Source organism: Pundamilia nyererei, unplaced genomic scaffold (genome assembly GCF_000239375.1).
Source record: "Pundamilia nyererei isolate P.nyererei 1_Seehausen unplaced genomic scaffold, PunNye1.0 scaffold00115, whole genome shotgun sequence".
Classification (NCBI taxonomy): Eukaryota; Metazoa; Chordata; class Actinopteri; order Cichliformes; family Cichlidae; genus Pundamilia; species Pundamilia nyererei.
Window position 1 is genome coordinate 10285 of NW_005187516.1, and position 19275 is coordinate 29559.

General features: G+C 39.7%; 2 protein-coding genes and 1 long non-coding RNA gene across 5 annotated transcripts; 1 reads left to right on the forward strand and 2 right to left on the reverse strand.

Annotated features, from left to right (window-relative positions):
* Positions 1-619: 619 nt before the first annotated feature.
* Positions 620-17537, reverse strand: cdc73 (cell division cycle 73, Paf1/RNA polymerase II complex component, homolog (S. cerevisiae)). The gene is made up of 17 exons (XM_005741876.1): positions 17342-17537; positions 16572-16677; positions 16328-16397; positions 16123-16185; positions 15800-15852; positions 15237-15325; positions 14930-15143; positions 13406-13504; positions 12890-12968; positions 12113-12177; positions 6602-6659; positions 4793-4828; positions 4607-4694; positions 4083-4244; positions 2821-2921; positions 1291-1432; positions 620-1142 (listed from the first exon to the last, which is right to left on the reverse strand). The coding sequence occupies exons 1-17, from the start codon at positions 17470-17472 to the stop codon at positions 1106-1108; spliced, it is 1593 nt and encodes a 530-aa protein (XP_005741933.1). The 5' UTR covers positions 17473-17537; the 3' UTR covers positions 620-1105.
* Positions 8542-11777, forward strand: LOC102192915 (beta-1,3-galactosyltransferase 2-like). 3 transcript variants are annotated; one of them, XM_013913120.1, is made up of 2 exons: positions 8542-9333; positions 10012-11777. In XM_013913120.1, the coding sequence occupies exon 2, from the start codon at positions 10124-10126 to the stop codon at positions 11396-11398; it is 1275 nt and encodes a 424-aa protein (XP_013768574.1). In that variant the 5' UTR covers positions 8542-9333; positions 10012-10123; the 3' UTR covers positions 11399-11777. The 3 variants fall into 3 exon arrangements, with proteins under 3 accessions (XP_013768574.1, XP_005741932.1, XP_013768575.1); XM_005741875.1 differs by having other exon boundaries at positions 10058-11777; XM_013913121.1 differs by lacking the exon at positions 8542-9333 and adding an exon at positions 9837-9902.
* A 96-nt stretch (positions 17538-17633) lies between the features above and the next one.
* Positions 17634-19251, reverse strand: LOC102192726 (uncharacterized). The gene is made up of 3 exons (XR_311973.2): positions 19188-19251; positions 18992-19045; positions 17634-18756 (listed from the first exon to the last, which is right to left on the reverse strand). It is a non-coding gene; the product is annotated as an uncharacterized LOC102192726 (long non-coding RNA).
* Between the last annotated feature and the right edge of the window lie 24 nt (positions 19252-19275).

Consider the following 19275-nt stretch of genomic DNA (forward strand, 5'->3'; position numbering starts at 1 on the left):
TGGATTTGTTTTAGTTCGTATTTTGATTATGAAGTCATCAAACCACGAGCAGATTATCAACTGCAACAGTAAAATGTGTTAGAATTGTTTATAGTAGCTACATTTCACAAGACATTATGTAACAGTGCTGGAGCCACACAGTAAAACTGGAGAGATATTTTAGGGCTCAGCTGCATCTGTGTTCAGCCTCATTAACCACACAATGTATTTCAGGTGACATGGAGAAATGAAACTAACATTAAACTACTGAGATAGAAGAATAATGAAATAAGCACTACCCACGTTCAGCAGACTGCACACAAGCACTTGTTTCTCAGAGGCTTTATTGTCTATTTTCATGTGATGTTTTAAAGCAATACTCTCCATAATTTCTCTCATCTAGCACAACACCAACAAAAAAGGAGTTTAACAAGGTCATTGCATGACCAAGACGTGTGCAGAGCTGTCAAAAACTGAACTAGGCATTGACTGCTTGACTGAGATCGTTTTAACTGAGTGAGAGCAGAGGAGCAATCTAACATATGAACACATTTACCTGCACTCCCCTTTCTGCTCAAGGAGTTTTGGCTCTCACAGATTTGATCACATATGTACATTCAGACCACAAACACCCAAAAAAAAAAAAAAAAGAGAAGTGTAAAGAAAGTCTCTTCCTCAAACTCAGCACTTGCCTCAGTTGTACCCAGAGATTCTCACGTTTTCATCAGACTAAAACGCTCACATTTCCTGTTTACCGCTGACAAAAGGCAAGCATCTCCCTCTGAGCTCATGTTGCTTAGTACTGTGTTTTAATCATCTCCGCAGCATGTTACCTTTTATATAAAACTTATTTTGGTATTTGTCTTTAACTACCTGAAAACATTAGAAAACAATTACAACAAAAACACAAAAATCTCCTTTCTGATGTCCAAAGTAACAATTCCAGCAGACTGCATTAGGAGTCCTGGAGGAAGCCCTGGAATGATCGCTCCTCCTCTTCCTCTTAAAATGGGGATCATGTTGGAAGATGGATTGGCAGCTTGGATGAGGGAGTTGGACCAATTAGAAGGGGAAGGCTGACGAATTGATTTGTGGGATTTTCGGTGTCTGTGGCTGTGATCCTGGCTCAGAACCTGAGGTGAGATTTGTGTTTCACCATGTATCTGTTCACCAAGAAAGAAAAGGGAGCGAGGAAAAGAGTTTATTACAGAAAGTTTCGTTAACTACATATTAAAAACAAATAAAAAAGGTGCATCGAGGTGAAATTAAATTACATTAAGAAATTTAATTAAGTGCATAAAAATTAAGTACCTGTCAAGGGTCTCCCAAAAGCGCAGGAAGACGGGCCGGTCCAGATGGCGTCTGTGGCGGCTCAGCTCCAGGACGGTCACATCCCACTTTTGCACATTGGGATCAGTCGTTGCCTCATCGTATTTTAAATGAAAAGCTCGAACTGGAGGGGAAAATGCATTCATGCAACCGTAAGGATGTTTTTCAGTAATATCTCCTCAACCTCTTAGTTTATTCTACACATTCAACCCTCTGAATCCTTTTCCAACCTCATCTCTAAAATCCTGGAAGACACGGTGGCACCACAGCTCTAGTTAACAATAATTTCTACGAGCCATTTCAACGCGATTTCCGTTCTAGACAGACCACTGACATCCCTCCTGACATCACATGGCACTGTTCTCACCATCCTCATCCTCCTTGACCTCAGTGCTGCTTTGATACCACTTCCCACCCTCTTCTGTTAGAATGACGAGCCAGTGCTGGACTCCAGGACACAGCACGAGAATGGTTTACATCCTTCCTTTCTGACAGGATATAGTTCAAGGCAAGACTGTACGCTCTCTATTAGCCTCGGTCACACATGGGGTCCCTAAAGGATCAGTACTGGACCCCCTGCTATTTATAAATGATCTCTTTCTTCTCAGAAATATAGTTTCATTTTTACGTTGACAACTCCTTTGCCCGTCCTTTCCTCATTACCTGCTCGCAAGCCGTCATGAAGTTATTTTATTGAATGAAAGGACACCCTATCTGATGTCTCTATAGATGGACAATACTCTCTTTGTCACCCACATCCAGTCCACCTAACATCTTCAGGCTACACACAAGTTCTAGTTCATGCCCTTGAACAGCATTCCAATAATCCATGCCTTTGGATTAATGGAATGCTATTCTCTCTGATCTCCACCCAAAACTTCTTAACTGGCTCCAAATTGTACAGAACTCTGCAGAGAGAATAATCACCCACACTTATCATATTACACCTATTCTCACCCAGCTTCACCGTCTCCCCATTTCCCAGAACATCCAATACAAGATTCTGCTCCTCACTTTCAAAGCTCTCCATGACCTGGCACCCTCATCTCCTCACACCTCTGCCCGTGCTCCATGCTCTCCTCACTGCTCCTCGCTTCAGACTTTAACACTAGAGGCTTTAGCTGAGACTCATCGTTGGAACTCACTGCCTCCAACTCCGTCAACCAAACTATGACACAGCTTAAAAGCACAGCGCAAAACCTACCTGTTAGTATCAGCATATCACCTATAACCATCAACGCCTTATGTTTTACATTTCTGAATCTCAAACTTAAATCTCTCTTTAATATTGATCTACTTGTTAATTTTATTGTTGTCAGGTAACACTGAGTGCTTTGAAAGGTGTCCACAGATAAATATGTCTACAACAGGCACAGAGTTCACAATTTGCTGATTCTTTGAATGAGTGGAAAACCAAACATCACGACTCCAACCATTTTTTACTGCTATCGTTTCAACACAGTGAAACTAAATAGACTAAATAGTCTAAATAGACGTCACAATATTACTTACTTTTGGCAAAAATGTCGACAGGAGAGCCGTCGGGCAGCAGCCACGGCCAGCCTTTGAACTGCCAGGCAGGACCCTGCACGAACACAGCCACCACTCGATCCCTGAAGGAAGAAACAGGCTTGTCAAAAAAAACAAAAAAAAAACAGGATTAAACATTTCAGGGCTCTAGACTAACTTTTTGCCATGGGCGTACCGGTACGCACACAAATTTTATAATAATTTATATAATATAATGTGTTTTTTCTGGATACACTGTGCTTTTTCAGCATTCAAAGATTGATGACACCGTGTCAGAGCACTGGCTATGAATTTCAGAAGGATCAGGCCTCATCAGAGAGGTCCCGCCCCTTACTATCTCTCATTGGTTTAGTCCACGATAGGGGCATAATATGTGTCTGTTGTTGACCACAGGGAAGGTTGCAGATTTTTTTTTTCTTTTGCTACCCGAACATTTGGTCGCACAGGTGCAACCAAATATTTTTTTTTAGTCGCACCACTGAAAAATATGGTCGCATTTGCGACCAAATTGGTCACACTCTAGAGCCCTGCATTTAAAGAAGGTGCAATAAGCTGTAAACACATTCACTGAACACTGCAGCAGAGGGCAAGGATCTCAGGTATCATTAATATGACAATATGTGTTTTCCTGATGTTGGATTTACAACCAAGGATGCCCGATGCTGAAATTCTTGATCGGCTGTAGGTCAAGTGGAGTGGTTCGGAAAACTGGTGGACTGATCCTCGGCTCCTGGCTCCACATGTCCTTGGGCAGGTTACTGAAAAGTTGCATCCAATGCAGCAACTAGAGTATGATTGTGTGCAGCTTGCAGTAGGAAGCACTGAGTACTCAACTTAAGTAGAAAGGTGCTACACAAGTACCAGTAATGTGCCATATATGCCAATACCAGTGGGTGTTATACATGGGCTTAAGACTTGCTCCAGCAGAAGTGAGGAAGAGGAAACACACACCTCTCCCCCCCCCCATTTCCCTCTGAAATTATTCAACAATCGGCCAGTACTGTGTACCCATTATATGATAACTCAGACTCTGAAACGTAATCATCTTGTGGTTTCAACACAGGCTGCATGCATAATAATGAGTCATATTTGCTAAACACTCAAATATCCCCGTTAACAGCTGAGTCATCTGATGAATGGTCATTTCATGATAAAGGTACAGAGGGGAGTACAGGCTTGTTGTTTCCATAGTGTTCCTGTATGGTGTAAAATGCTAATATAACTGAGAAAATACATATACTGACCAATCCTGGGGAGCCAGTTTGAGCGGCTGATCGATGACGCGGTACGGCACGGTGACACTCAGTGTTGTGCCACCAGGCTGGATCTGGTCTTTGCGCCTCTGTAGCAGAACCTCATTGTCCCGCGGGATGCCCTGCTTCTTCTTCTCTTCTGATGTGATAAACCTGGTACAGGCCAGAGTCTGGAAGTCATTTCACTGCTGCTCCTTAGGGTACAATTTTTACCTTTCTTGCCAGCACTGCCCATTTTGCAGAGGTGCCAACTTTAAATCCAGTCATTAAACCTCCAAACAGTTGTTGCTCTATGGCAACGACCACAGACAGTCACCGCTGGCACGCCCAGCTCTTTTTCAATCTCTGCCCTAAACTTAGTGTTGAGCAACTTGAAAAAAAAAATAAAAAATCCACTACTGCATGTCTGAAGAACATCAACCACCAAATAACATCAATGCATGGAAGACAGTGCAGTTGATTCATTATGTGAACACTTTAGAGAAAGAAGAAGGGCAGTAATGATTTGTACTTACTTCAGATCCTGCAGGAGATCCTTAGCATTGAGCATTGTGATGAGGGAGGTGGTGGCAGCAGGGATGATGATGATTGGTGTTCGGGATCCTGTGGAGAAAGCCACATTAAAAATGGTTTAAAACTAGAGCTCAGTTGGTCAGTACTACTAAAAAAACAGTGATTAACTCTGATCAAATGTGATGTACCTTTCTTCTGGTTTGGTGGAGGTCTGGCTTGTGAAACTAGAGAGAAAACAGTTAAAAGAATATATTTTTAAATAAATACAATCACGAATGTGGATATTGAGTCCAAAGACAAGAACAACAATCCTCAGTAAAACTGCTTGCTATGCGTCAAGTATTTGTTAAGTCACTTCCTTGACAAGAAATTTTCTTCATAAGCTCTAACAATAGTAAGACTTACAATATCCAACGACTGAACGAACATCAATAAACCTGAACACAGAAAGGGGTGTTTTTTTTTTTTAATTTATCCTTAAAAACTGTTTGGAAAAGGGGAGGTACTTCCACATGATAGTTGGAAGAATCTGGTGTCTATCAGTATACCTAATGCTAACTTTAACCAATGAAATAAATGAACCCTTTAGGTCCAAAAGGAGAAAAAGTAAAAAAAGAAAAGAAAACGGAAACCCAACTTTGCCTCTTAAAGCTTGCATACACGGAGTGTGTCAAATGATAAAAAAAAGAAAAAGTGTTAGACTAAAAATACATGTAGCCGATTCTCCAAGTTCCCCATTTCATCAAACTGTGGTTCAGTTTCATGATGTTTAAGTTGGGACCTTGTTTAAAATCCAAGTAAGAACAGAATTTGCCATCAACCCATATTTCAATTACATCAAGTATTGAATCCTACATCAGACAGCACATGATCTGGTCTGCACTGGTGTTGAAAGAGGAGAGGATGCATTCGGTTTTTAATTTACATTTTATTGTGTCCCAACATTTTTGGAATTGGGGTTGTGGATTTGCAAGAACTCTGCAATGTGTTAAAGTAATAAATATCTACCAACCGGCTGAAGCAGCTGGAGATAAAACTGAAAGCAACACAAATGCATAAATCCCATGTGAAATACCACCATGGAGTGAGCAACTGGAGAACCGTTAGATAGTTTATAAAAGTAGTGGCAAAAATTAAAGAAAGACCACTAAATATATTTAAACGTTTAGTCTTTTGCTAATTGGAGTATAATTAAATAAAGCAGAAAAGACAGTTTTTGTCAGACTTGCAGTCACACTCAAAGACAAAGTTTTAGCTTAAAACCTCTGCTGCAGGTCAAATGGGTCAAACTGGTTCTACTTTGTATTTCTTCCACACATGCAATGGGAAGTTGCTAAGAGAGCATCTTAGGTCAGCGTTTGTAGAAGAGTCAAACAAACATGTGATTCTTCTCTACAGACAAAAGGTTATTTTAGCGATGCAGCTTCATTCAGAAATCATGTGACTATTCTTTTCTTTTTTTATTAGTACAGTCATGTGTCTAAATGCCACGCCTGGAAACAGTCGACGTTGTGAATAAAACAAATACCGTTATTATCACACAACGCTCTGATACAGTCCCTTTAGAAATTGCTGGTAAGAGACCCGAGTGACTGATATATGAAAAGAGCTGATCAACACATACTAACAGGCAGTGTTGGGAGCACTGAAAACAGTCATGATGTGACTACGTCAGGATTTGGGAGGAGGACAAAAAAATTGACAGAATCAATTTAACCCTTGAGAAATGAATGAAAAAGGAACTAGCCCAGGCTCAGCTGGAGCATGTACAGACTATAGGGTGTTTTTAGCGGTTTTCCCTTGCTATATGAAAAATAAGGCACAGAAAAGAATATTGTAGTAGTACAGAGTGCAAGTCTGTCTTTGTTAAAAACATCACTCCAGTACAAACTCTCAAACAGAAACAGTCCTTACACTCTATGGCACGATGGGCAAAAACTAAAAAAAGGTTTTTACTCTGTATGATTAAACATGAACATTTAGAATTCAACACTAACCTGGACGAGGTACAGGCTGCAGCGCAGGGGTCTGGGCCTTTCGAGCAGATGCTCCTTCCTAGAAAACAAACAACACCTCAAGATTAAAAATACAAGGTTATATACAGTCACATCATACAGTGTCTTCAGAAACTTCTGATGTTAACAAGAAATATAAAAATTGCGCAGCTTCTATTGTTGTGCCAAACAGGCCACTTGACATAAATTGTTCAAGGTGTTTCATCAGTGAAATAACTGAACAGCGTTGAATATTTAGGCTTAGATAGCCACCTAGCAGGAGCAGCTGCTCTTGAAGCAGCTGGTAGTCATCCTTATCGTGATCTGTCATTTTAACACAACTACAATCAACCAACAGTTAAATATTAGTGGGCATCAAGTATCAAATATACTCCAACTCCTCTGATCTGCAAGGTAACATCTAACTGAAGCTCTACAACAAAGTGTGTCATTTACAGACAAATTGCATGTCTGGAGCTCATCTGCTTGAACTGAATGTGGGTTAATGTTAACTAGAAGGCCCCGTCTGAGTGCGAGTGCAAGTTCCTTAAACCTCTCAAATGCTAATTACACTGCTGTAGTTTTTCTTAGCACTAGTATTTGTTTGTTCACAAGTTACCCTTGTGAAAGAGAGCTAAACTTGTCAGGGCTAACCTACAAAACAAGACAGATAACTGCTTTACTGACCTCACAAGGGAAATGTGGGTGTTAGAACAGAAACATAAAAAGTAAAAATAGTAGAGACCGCAATAAAAAAAAGAAATACATGATAAAAGCCTTATGCAGGAATTTATAGAGTTATAGCAGTGATTAAAAACAAAAAAGTAAAATTGTAGTTAAAAACAGTAATAGTGAGACTGACATTGCCTGAGAGAAAAGTGAAAATTGCATTAATTAATATGTACATTACATAAAAAAGCAAATTAAAAAAAACAAAAAACAGCTGAATGAAGGTTTAATACAAAGTACATTTGGGATTTTATGCCTGACAGGTGTGTTCACCTGTCACAGCATGAAGAGTTTTAAACACAGCTTTATAGAGAACAGTAGGAATGATTTCCTCAAGGGTTCTTTGTGGCAGTGAGGTTGAATCAGTCTGAGGGAGAAGGAGCTCTGCTGCTTCAGAAATGTGGAGCGGAGCAGGTGTGATGGGTGATAACTGTACATTAAAGCATAGCTTACAATAAATCGATCTATTCTGTAATTCAATCTGCACCACCACTGTACTAAGCTATGGCAAAGGCCTATATGTTTAGATGAAACCAGAAATAAGAAACATAAAAGTCCAACATGCAAAAGTTAGTGGAGTCAAACTTTCTCACAGGATGAGAAAACTGTGATTATGTTGTAAAATTCAGAAATGGGATTTCTACAGCTGGAACAGTCATAAAAACATAACGGTCGCTTACAATTTTAGTTCACGCTTCAGCAACAGTACTTATGCCGGCATTTTCAGTCATCTCTGTGCTGCTAAGAATCACAGTTGTGGTTTGTCACCTGAAAAGTCACCGTTTTTTTATTTTTCTGTCATTACCAGACACAAATAAAATATATGTATTGTAACATGGGCAAAGACGCTAAATATTAGATTTAGTGAGCTTAGTGTAAAGATAATTTTAATTAACTATATGCAAGACGTTTGTGTGAGATGACAGCTGGGGGTGACAGACTGCTGGGGTCCACTGTTTTTCAGTCAACAACATGTAAGCTGATGTTTGCCACTTTTAAATCAGCGATCCTCTAAGATTTGTGGAAGTGTGTACACAATGACCTCTCTTCCCTTTTCTCACAGCATGCCAATTGAGATAATGGTTTATTCCTCATTCTGCATAGGTCAGTAGCCCAACCCCCTCCCCTTTAACAGAGCAGGCAGCAACAGCAGCAAAGACGGCGTGACGTGGTGAGAGAGCGTAATGCCACCGAGCCTAGAGCTGCCTTTCAGAGCGAGCTCACAACTCACAGCTCTTCCTTCCGTTCATCTTCCTCCTCCCCCGTTGCTTTCATTCCTCTAGCTAGAAGGAGCAGTGCGTGAGAGGCAGCTGAATAGGGAGGGGGGATAAGCATAAAAACCTAAATCTGAACGATCTGAGAAACACAGTGGACAGCGGGCGTGTGAATCAAAGAGGAAGAACAAGAGCAAACGAGGATAAACACAGAAAGGGGGAGCAAAGCTGAACGGAGACATGTAGGCTTATTTATCATTCAGATGTGAATCCCATCTCTGCGTGCCTGCTTTGATATACACAACATGACAGCGGGGACAGTAAAAGGACCCAGGGCTGCAGCTTACTGTCAACTACCGTGTCTCCTCTCTCTTCGGCCATGAGCAAAAGAAGCAGCACACCACAGCTAAAATCAAGCCTCTAGGGACAATGCGCCAAGGCAGATTGAGAGACTGCAACACCGGAGCGCTCAAACATGCTCTTGCCAGGCATGCACGCATGAACTAGCAGCACATTTGTGCACGCATGAGGCAAAAAGCTAGGATTACCTGGAAAAATTAATTTCCCTGGACTGACTACAGAAACCTTACCAGCCAAAGAAGAGGACAATTTGACATATGCTGCAGGAAAAAAAAAAAAAAAAAAAAAAAGTGAGGACATGGGGCTGTGTGCATTTATGATGTGGCCAAAAGCACCGCAGGAACAGAGACCGAGAGGCCAGTCGGAATGTGTGAAGACTAATTTATCCAGCAGCGATGAATACCACAGAGACAAGTTTTTAGACTAAAAACGGTGAGTTTATGTTGTGAAGAATTGAAAATACAGACGAACATCGACATAAAAACAGTCATAACAGATGACTGATATAATTCACTCCTCTGATTGTGGTTTAACTTACAGGATGTAAAGGGTGTGTCTTTCTAAAGGGAGAAAAACTTATTTCTACTGAAGCATGCAACAGTGGAGAGAATTTAAACTCTCTCAAAGTCCTCTCTGTTATGTTAGGCTCCTCTGTTTTGTAATTTTCTTAAAAAAAAGAAAGAAAACTCATCTGCAAAAACGACACCGTCTGTTGACATTCTACAATTAGCCACAACTAGCATTCTAGCATTATTACATGAAAACTAAAACCAAACGAGTGTGGTAGAGGAAGACGTCAAAGCAGGTAATTTGTAGATTTTAATGTCGATATAAAAGCCTACGAACTATATTTAGACTATAGAAATGTACCCTCATTACATTAATATGATATCAAATATGTTTAAAAACAACAGGATGGGCCAATCAAGTTGTGTATTTCTCCAAATCAAGAAATGAAAACATGCTCACCAGATTGCTGCAAAGTTTTCTTAACTTGGCTGGTATTTACAAGCTTATTTACTGTAAACTGCAGCCTTATCAGAATGAAAACTGAGTATAATTTCGTTTTTCACAATGAAAATGTATACTCTTCTTTCCACTGTCTCCTAGGCCATCACTGGGTATCAACAAAGTGATTTATATTACTCATCAACAGGAGCTGAAACCCTGCTGACAACTGGATTGAAGCGTAACAACTGTCAAGACTAGAAGTGTCGAAACCATGCAGTGGAAACGACGCCACTGCTGTAAACACACAGCTAAACTTCTGTATCTGCTCTCTCTGCTGGGTGTGCTGTTCTTTCTAGTCCACCAGGTGTGGCTGCCGAGGCTCACTGATATGCCATGGTGGAGAGGGCATCCTCTGGTGTATGGAGGTGCAGCAGCTCACACCACCAAAGCCAAATGGAACACAAGCACCCGCCATTCACAGTGGAGGTTCGTCATCATTCCTCAACAGACTTTCAAGGCTGACGCCAACATCAGCTCCCGTGAAAATCAGGGAGTTTACCCAACTCAACCAGACCCAAATTTTCAGAACGTTCTGGCAGCAAACACAAGCCAAAGAGACGATGCAGACCTCAGCGCCGTGATAACCCACGGACCGTACCCTTACATCATTAACGAGCCTGATAAATGTGCAGACAACACAGCTGCGCCATTTCTGGTGTTGCTGATTGCCACTGAAGCTCGGCAGGTGGAGGCGAGGAATGCTATACGGCAGACGTGGGGGAACGAGAGTGTTGCTCCAGCTCTGGGATTTATCCGGCTCTTTCTGCTGGGGAAAAAAGATGGAGAACTGGGACTTCTACAACAAAGGATGCTAGAAGCAGAGAGCCGGAGGCATCATGATATCATTCAGCAGGACTTCCTGGATTCTTACAAAAACCTCACCATAAAGACACTGATGGGACTAAACTGGGTTGCAATGCACTGTCCGCACACCAGCTACGTCATGAAGACAGACAGCGACATGTTCGTCAACACAGAGTACCTCATTTTTAAGCTGCTCAGGCCTGAACTGGAGCCCAGGAGGAACTACTTCACAGGAAACAACATGAGAGGCTACGCACCCAACCGAAATAAAAACAGCAAGTGGTACATGCCCCCGGAGCTGTACCCAGGTGACAAGTATCCCACCTTTTGCTCTGGGACTGGTTACGTCTTTTCTGGGGATCTCGCAAGGAAAATCTATCAAGTGTCTTTACGTATCCGCCATCTGCATCTGGAGGACGTGTTTGTGGGAATATGTCTGGCCAGCCTCGGAATCGAACCCACGCCACCACCAAATGAGTTCTTATTCAACCACTGGCGAGTATCTTACTCCAGCTGCAAGTACAGCCATCTGATAACATCACATGGGTTTCATCCCAATGAGCTCCTGAAATACTGGCATCACCTTCAGAGCAACAAGCGAAACGCCTGCATCAACGCATTTAAAGAGAGAGCAGGCAGGACACACTTACACAGAGTGACTGGAGAGAAATCAGCTGAGTGAAAGGACACTGTTACACTCACATGCTCACTGTTAAAAATGAAATAAATAAATAAATAAAAACAAAATAAAAAGAGATTTATATCTCAGCACATCCTCTTTTTTGAACTTCATATCAAGGGACTTTACTTATAATCTAAACCCACTTTATCCACAACACAAAATGTGCATAAATGTTGGAAATGTAAAAATTAAATCAAGTGCTCTAGCCAACTTTGTACAACAGAGATAAGAACTATTTCTACATCTGAGTCAAACTACTGGAGTTTTATTTTATGAAAGAACACGCTGTGCTTCACTGTACAGAAATAAAGTACTTTTTTGTAATAATCAGAGCTACTGTATGACTTTTAGATTTCTGAAGCAGACAGTGCAAGTAAACATCTCCACATATTAAACTGTCCAAGAAGTTATTTTGAAAAATGGCTGTGACAGGTGACGTGTAAGGATGCGACATCATTACCTACACAGAGGACATGTATCCAGTTATCTGTACTTTGTGCTGAATTTCTTTGAAACAGTAAAATCTATTTAGAAAGAACAGCAGGCATCTGTTTTTCAAATGCTGTTACATACATAACACATTTAAAATGTGTTATTTAACTACTTGACAGATTTTATGACTCAACTTCCTGTGGAAAACCGTCCTTGTATACATGCGTCACAACATGTATGAGGTTTTGGTCAGTAGTTATTGTGCAAAAAGTTATTTCTTACCGTCACTGACTTCAGGGTCATGCCGTGATACGTGCCCATAGTATCGATCTTGAAGCCCTCCGTTTCTAGGACAACAACATGCTATGAGTTGGAGCGCACTGGCTGAACAAAGATCTAATACCTGCATATTATGCAACGTGTTCGCCGCTTCTAAGCCCAGATGTCCCAGTTTTACACTGGGACTTGAAAGCAGCTTACATTTGTGAATCTGTGTGAAGCTAGCAGCATTAAATTTGCCTTAAAATCTCAAGTGGGCATGTGACGTGGTCTGTGAGTATCAGGTGACTGGTGCTCACGCATTTATGGTTTTGTGAAGGACATGAGAGATGATTATTTTTAGATGTGTGCGCGTACAGAAATGTTTTTGAAAGAGAACATTATCTGATTCGTGAAGCTAAACTTAATAAAGTGTGCATAAATGATCATAAATGATCAGTATTTATTCAAGTTTGGATGAACGCATTTGTAAAATTGTTTCACGTGTGGTCAGATTGCTTGATATTTGTGTGTGTGTGGATTAAAGCACGTGCGTCTGAGTTCTCAAAAGTTACACACATATCATTGTACGCGTTTGTGAATCTTTAGTTTATGCTTGTGAATCATATCGCATGCATTTGTGGCAAATTTCTCTCCATACTCTGACCACATTTGTTTACTGATGCTGGGTTTAAATGTGGAAACTGTGGATCAGTGAACTTATATTAACTCAAACAAACAAGCACTCTTTTGCAAAAGGATTGATACTAAAATGATCAGTAAAGCATTTCTAAAACGCACCTTCTTTTCCCTTGAATCGCTCCTGATCGTATCTGTTATAGGCAGCTGGGACAGGTTGCTTGTTCCTTAGGGACGGGTCCTGGAAAAGATACGAAACAATAAATACCTGTATATACAAACACACCGCTCTTCAGTTTAAACTATAGTGGATTTGCAACTAGGTCAAACACCTACAGACTATTTTTGCACACATAACTTTGGACAAATTCATTATAAGATGAATATATGTCAGTTTTAACTTTGATTTATTTATGAGATGCAAACGTAACAGGACTAACAGCTAATCAAATTAAAGGTGTGTTCTTATTCAACCAACAAATCATCAACTGGTTCTTAATCGTCCTTATTACTCCTGTATTTTCAAATTGTAAAGAAATAAATTTACAAAAAAAGTGTGATTAAGATCTAAACCATGTGCAAATAAACACTTAATAAAAAAGATTAAGGTCCAATAAAAAATAAAAAAATAAAAATAACGTAACGGAATTTGTAGGAAGTGGATATTTGTCAGTTTACCGCTTGAGTTGTGTTCTGTGCTGGTCTCTGCTCCGGAGCTCGCCCTTCTTCTCGAGCTTTCACGGACTGAAGGATGGCAAAAATGTTTTTGGAAAAGTTCTGAAAAAGGAACAAAAATAGGTTGAGCAGGAGTTGTTTCCTTTTAAAAACAAAAACAAGACTTCCCTCACAGAAGAGATTCAATTAAAACACATTTAAAATGTACAAGTTATTAATTACTGTGTGCTGTTAAGTTAACAGTCTGTCTACATCTTTAGTTTGGTTTAGAAACGATGAGCATCATCGTATCATGTGTGCGTATCATGCCCACCTCAGTACGGAATTTCCCAGGTTAAGTTTGAACTGTGAGCCAAGAAAACTGAAGTCTTTGCATGTAAACAACAAAAAGAACATTCAAATAGGAGCTCAAATTTCACTAGTTATGGTCCATTCGCTGTTGCATATAAACAACGCAGCAGGTTCATTAAATACGTACAATAATTAAAATCAATATTTTGCATGATTCTGCAATTTCTCTCCTAACAAGCGATCCATCCACAGAACAGATGTTCAGGTGGAATTCCAAGTTTTGCCCTCAGTGTCTACAAAGTGAGACAGCTGCCTTACTTTGAACATTTCATTAAAGAAAAAAAAATTCAACGGCACAACTGGTGTGAAGGATTAGTTTAATTTAACTGTGAACTCTAAATTCTTGTTCATGAATATTTGGTTTTTGTTTAAATTTTTATCATTTAATACTCTGGATATCATAAGAAAAATATTAAACATGTGGAATCTGAACAGTCATTCATACTTAACTGAATACTGTGCACTGTTACCTCCCTATCCATCTCTCTCCAGTTAGACATAATGAGACACATTAAATTAGTTTATTGAGGGATTGACAAAACAAATCTATTTAGCTTTAAAAGGGTTAAACTAAGATAAGATCAGATATCTGACAACCTTAAAACAAACAAAACAAAGATGGCTGGACTTTAAATAAGATGGTTTCGTTTTTGATAAGCCAAATTTAAACTGATAGGTGAGCACATCTTTTCAACAATCTGTTAATTCCTAACATTTAAATTCAGCTTCTGCTGCCATCTAGTGGTTCACACTGGTCCATGTGCTGGTACACATTTATGGTGCTTTCATGGCTGGGCCATTTGAATGTTTTCTCAACCCAATGCACTGTCTCTTAGGGTTCAGGAGGCTAATGTATAATTTAGACTTCTGTGGGAAATCTATGTCATAACTCACAAGGTAACTAGAAACCCCTTTTTATGTTCCAGGCCATTCAGTTATTTCTGCGTCGACTCAAGTTTTAGACAGACTTCTAGGGAGGTGCACGTCAGGTGATGGCGAAGGGTTAAAAGGGGTTTCTGGTTACATGATATGATACATCTGACATTATAGTGTCAAGTCAATTATAATTCATTTATACAGCGCTAGTTGACAACACACTTGTCTTAAGGCTCTTGCTTCTGAAGGAAAGTTTCAAAGTTTCATCAGAAAACAGTCTGGCATAAAGTGTACACTAACCTTTCCAGTGCTCTGGAGAATGGTTGTCCTAGTCCTCCAGACCCGCTCTCTGCTAACAATATCCCTGGTGACATCCACTTCTGCATCCACAAAGCTTCTCTGCTTCAGTGTTATGTCATCATCGAGATCTGTTTTGATAGTTGAACGCTTCTTTGCCATAATCTTTGCTTTAATGGCTGCAATTTTTTCCACAGACATGGCCTCAGACAGTGATCTGGAAGACAGGGACAAACGTTTTGATAAGCTGAACTATCTGTTAGGAGGAACTGGTAATCAGAATAAGGAAAGGCTCATAACCAGATCATACCTGATCTGTTCAATCTGCACGATGCCTTCTTTATGGCCCTCCAGACGGGCAGCCAGACGCTCCTTGTCCAGACGCACACGTTCCTCATCCTTGAGATTGAAAGCCGTTTTCACATTATTAGCAAATTGCAGGATAAAAAATGACATCATATCAAAAACCTTTAACTGCCCACACTGCTGAAATTTGTAAAAGTTAAAATACTCAGACTCTGTCACCTGCATGCATGACACAGTTACCCATTTTGTATTCAGTTACACTAAACATTGAAGAATATTTAATGAGCTGCGTTTCCCACTATTTAGTTTACTAAGTTAATTCATTTAAATATTTTCCTAATGGAATTATTTTAAAAAATGAATTATTATCATCATCATCATCATCATGATTAGTAGTGGTAGTATTTTCAGGTGTTGGGAGTGGTCCACATTTATTACAGTAAGAATATGTAAACAAATTCAATGTTAAGTATGTCAGAATAGGAAAACTGTGATTTCTGTGTCCTGTGTGATACCACACAGAAAACAACATGAGCCACATGTGACAGCTGAAGTAGCATAATTTACCTCAACTCTTGGTTTTTTGGCTTCAGAGGATGCCTCATCAGCTGCTCTTTTAACTAAAAAACAAAACAAAAAAACAAACAACAATAGCAAAGAAAGAAAAACAAACAAAAAACATTGTATCACTATGCAAAACAAATTCCTTCATCCCACCTTCCTTTATTTCACTTATGCAAAATTGTTTTTGTAAAAATAGGACAGTGTATGTTGCATCACTGGTATCAGCTCTAGCAGTTATAAGTAGTAATTATTCCTGAAATTTACATTTCAGGATTAAGTTATGAAACTAAACTCCACATCATGTTGTAAAAATGTTGTTACTTTACCTTGTGTCCGGCTTTGCAGACCTATTTCTATGGGCGCACTTCTGTCGATGCTCGTTGACGTGGCTGCAAATGGACAAAAACAACATTTGAAGCAAATTTTCAGGGAACCAAAACCTGGAAGAAATCATTACAATTTTGGAAAATGCCAAAGGCTGTACTAGATGCCACAAAACACCCCCATCCTCAGCGCCCAAGCGCTACTTACAGCTCTCGCCATTAAGATATGACAGCAAGCCCTTTCGATCAGGTCGTCTGACAACAGGGATGTTCTCTGTCTATAAACAACACACAATCATAAAAGTCAACACTCTTTAAAGTTTACAAGATGCTGCATGTATGACAAAATGTGGGCTGGAATCAGGATTGTCCTCAAACAACACGTTGGTAAGCAATGAAGGATTGATACTGACAGATTCTGGGCTGTTTCATATGAACTCCAGAGCACTTACTGCAGCTCTTCGCACATAGGATGGATGCGGCAGGTGCACATTGTTGAGCAAGAACAAGATAGAGTCCAAGGTATAGTACTCTTTGGGCTGCCCCTCTTTACCAGTACTAAAGATCAAAACAAGCACAAAACATTTTTGAAAAAGCATGCAAGTGTCCAGTTTTACAACTAACAAACTTTAAGTGAATTACTACGTGAAGCACACTTAAAGTGGTTTGATGTGAACCGCATTAAAGCTTGAATATAAAGCCAAAGTTACTTTATCAACCACTGTCAACAATTCTCCTGCTAGCTAAAGCACTGCTAGTTGCAACCTTAATTTCTGCGTCACATGCACAAAGTTTGGTTTTTGCACGGTGAAGAAAGACGTTTATAGTCATGACTGTAGGGACTAAAAGAGAAAAACAAACACAGGTGTTTCAACTCGACTCTCTGAATCTCTGTCTCCGTGAAACAACTCGCTCGCTAGCTAGCGTCCATGATTAATTAGCATTACACAACACTACAAGTTTGGCTGAACCCCTCGCGAGGTAAGTTTAAAAGACATACATTGGCTTTCATGGAAGCTAGTAAAATTGGCTCTATAGTCTATGGAAGAGACCTCCCTGATGCACTAACAATTAAAAGGGTGCTTTAACTTTTGAGGAAAGTAGCTGGGTTAGCATTTCGTAGCTAGCGAGCCTTCCGTCGTTACTAGCAGCACAAGGCACAGATGAGCATCAGCTGCAGGCCTACTGAAGCACTTTGTAGATGTTATTAGCACTGACATACCCCCAGATTATGTAGTTGGTCTTGACATTCTTCGGCCAGGAGAACTCCCCAAATATAACTTCATCTCCTTTAGCAACAATCTCCTTTTTCTGGATGTTATACTGACGAAGAACACTCAACACATCCGCCATCTTCAGTTGTATGTGTGTAGTGTGTTTGCAAAGCCCCCAGTTATCAACATCGTGCGGCCTCTCTAGATGCCTGATCTGAATGACGCTTTAACTGCAAACTTTACTTTGATCACATGTATCAGTTCAACAACTCAGGCAGTTATTGGTAAAATGAAAGCGCATTTCCAGAGCAGCAAGTTGTTTATTAGGAAGGGCTTCACATCGCCGCTACAGTAGGTACATGTTAAGCAGGACAGATACAACAGAATGGTTGTGAAACACTTGAGAACTACCAAATCTCATGTCCATCTCCTAAAACGCTGTGTCAACAGTCATGTTATAAATATTTTATATGTTGGATGTTGCTTTAAAATTAAAAATGAAAACATCAGCATGTTGGGACAAACATCCTTCACAGTTACATGGTCAGTTTATTGTTCTTTTGTTTATGAAGACGAAATGACACCGTGATAAGTAAAGCTTATTACAGTACTTTATTACAGTAAAATGTAAATTCTGATGCATAGAATTCAGACTGAAACACAAACTTTTCACACACACACACAAAAAAAATCCCAAAATTGGCATTAGTGTGTTGTTAAAACTGAATCCAAATTTACTTTATAAAAAGTGTCACCACATTTCTTTTAAAGTATAACCTCACGAGAAGAAAACAGAAAACTCAGCTTTAAAACAATAAACTGGGCTTAGGGTCAAACAAATGTTAGAACAACTAAAATTTGTGGCTAAGCTAAAGCAAAGACTGTGTAAAAGGAATCCAAGATGTTAATACTTGAAAAAACTTTTCTGATCTAAGAAATCTGTGAAATTAACACAATAAAAAGCAACTCCAAGTTTTACCATTGACTTTGTGTGCTTTGTTTCAGGTTTCTCTTTCATTGATGTTAAGTATCTCTACATTAAACTTGCTAACTCATACCATAGATGCATGTTGAAGACTACAGGTAATCCCCCCGAAGTAAACCTACATCTGCAAACACCCTATAACTGTGACTCATGCATTGTTCCCCTTAACCTGCCAACCTCTTGCTACAAATGTTGAATTGGCCTTCATATTCTACACTCATTACATTACTCAGGAAAAGTCCCAGAAATCTTATCAGATCAGCCAAATTACAAATGACACTAAAACTCCAAGGTTGAAGCCAGAGATGGTCAGCAAACCCCGGTCTTCTGTGTCTGAGATGGCAATTCCAATGTAAGTCAGGTTACACATCACCAGCTTTGCACATTGCCTTCTTTATGGTCCTCTAGACGGGCAGCCAGACACACACATTCCTCATCCTTGGGGTGAAAGCAGTTTTCACATTATTAGCAAATTACAGGATAAAATGTGATATAATATCAAACATCTTTAACTGCCCAAACTGCAGAAAATTCTAAAAGTTAAGATATTCAGACTTTGTCACTTTCAGTGTCCTGACTGGGGGGTGGGGGATGTTTGAAGCATCACATTTCTAATGATACCACACAGAGAACAATATCAGCCACATGTGACATCTGAAGTAACATAATTTACCTCAACTCTTGTTTTTTTTGGCTTCAGAAGATGCCTCATCAGCTTCTCTTCTGACTAAAAAAAAAAAACAATAACAAAAAAGAAACAAAAACAAACAATTTCACAGCACAAAACAAATGCCTTCATACCACCTTCCTTTACTTCACTTATTCAATATTAAACTCCACATCATGTTGTAAAAATGCTGTAACTTTACCTTGTGTCCGGCTTTGCAGACCTATTTCTATGGGCGCACTTCTGTCGATGCTCGTTGACGTGGCTGCAAATGGACAAAAACAACATTT

Bases quoted from the DNA above. Each gene is read 5' to 3' on its own strand.
- cdc73 (XM_005741876.1), bottom strand. From the start codon at position 17,472: ATGGCGGATGTGTTGAGTGTTCTTCGTCAGTATAACATCCAGAAAAAG. The intron at 15,144-15,236 runs GTATGATCTGGT...CCTGTCTTCCAG, and splicing joins GTGCAGATTGAACAGATCAG to ATCACTGTCTGAGGCCATGT. The intron at 2,922-4,082 runs GTCAGTATATGT...TTCTTCCTTCAG, and splicing joins AAACTGGCTCCCCAGGATTG to GGATCGAGTGGTGGCTGTGT.
- LOC102192915 (XM_013913120.1), top strand. From the start codon at position 10,124: ATGCAGTGGAAACGACGCCACTGCTGTAAACACACAGCTAAACTTCTG.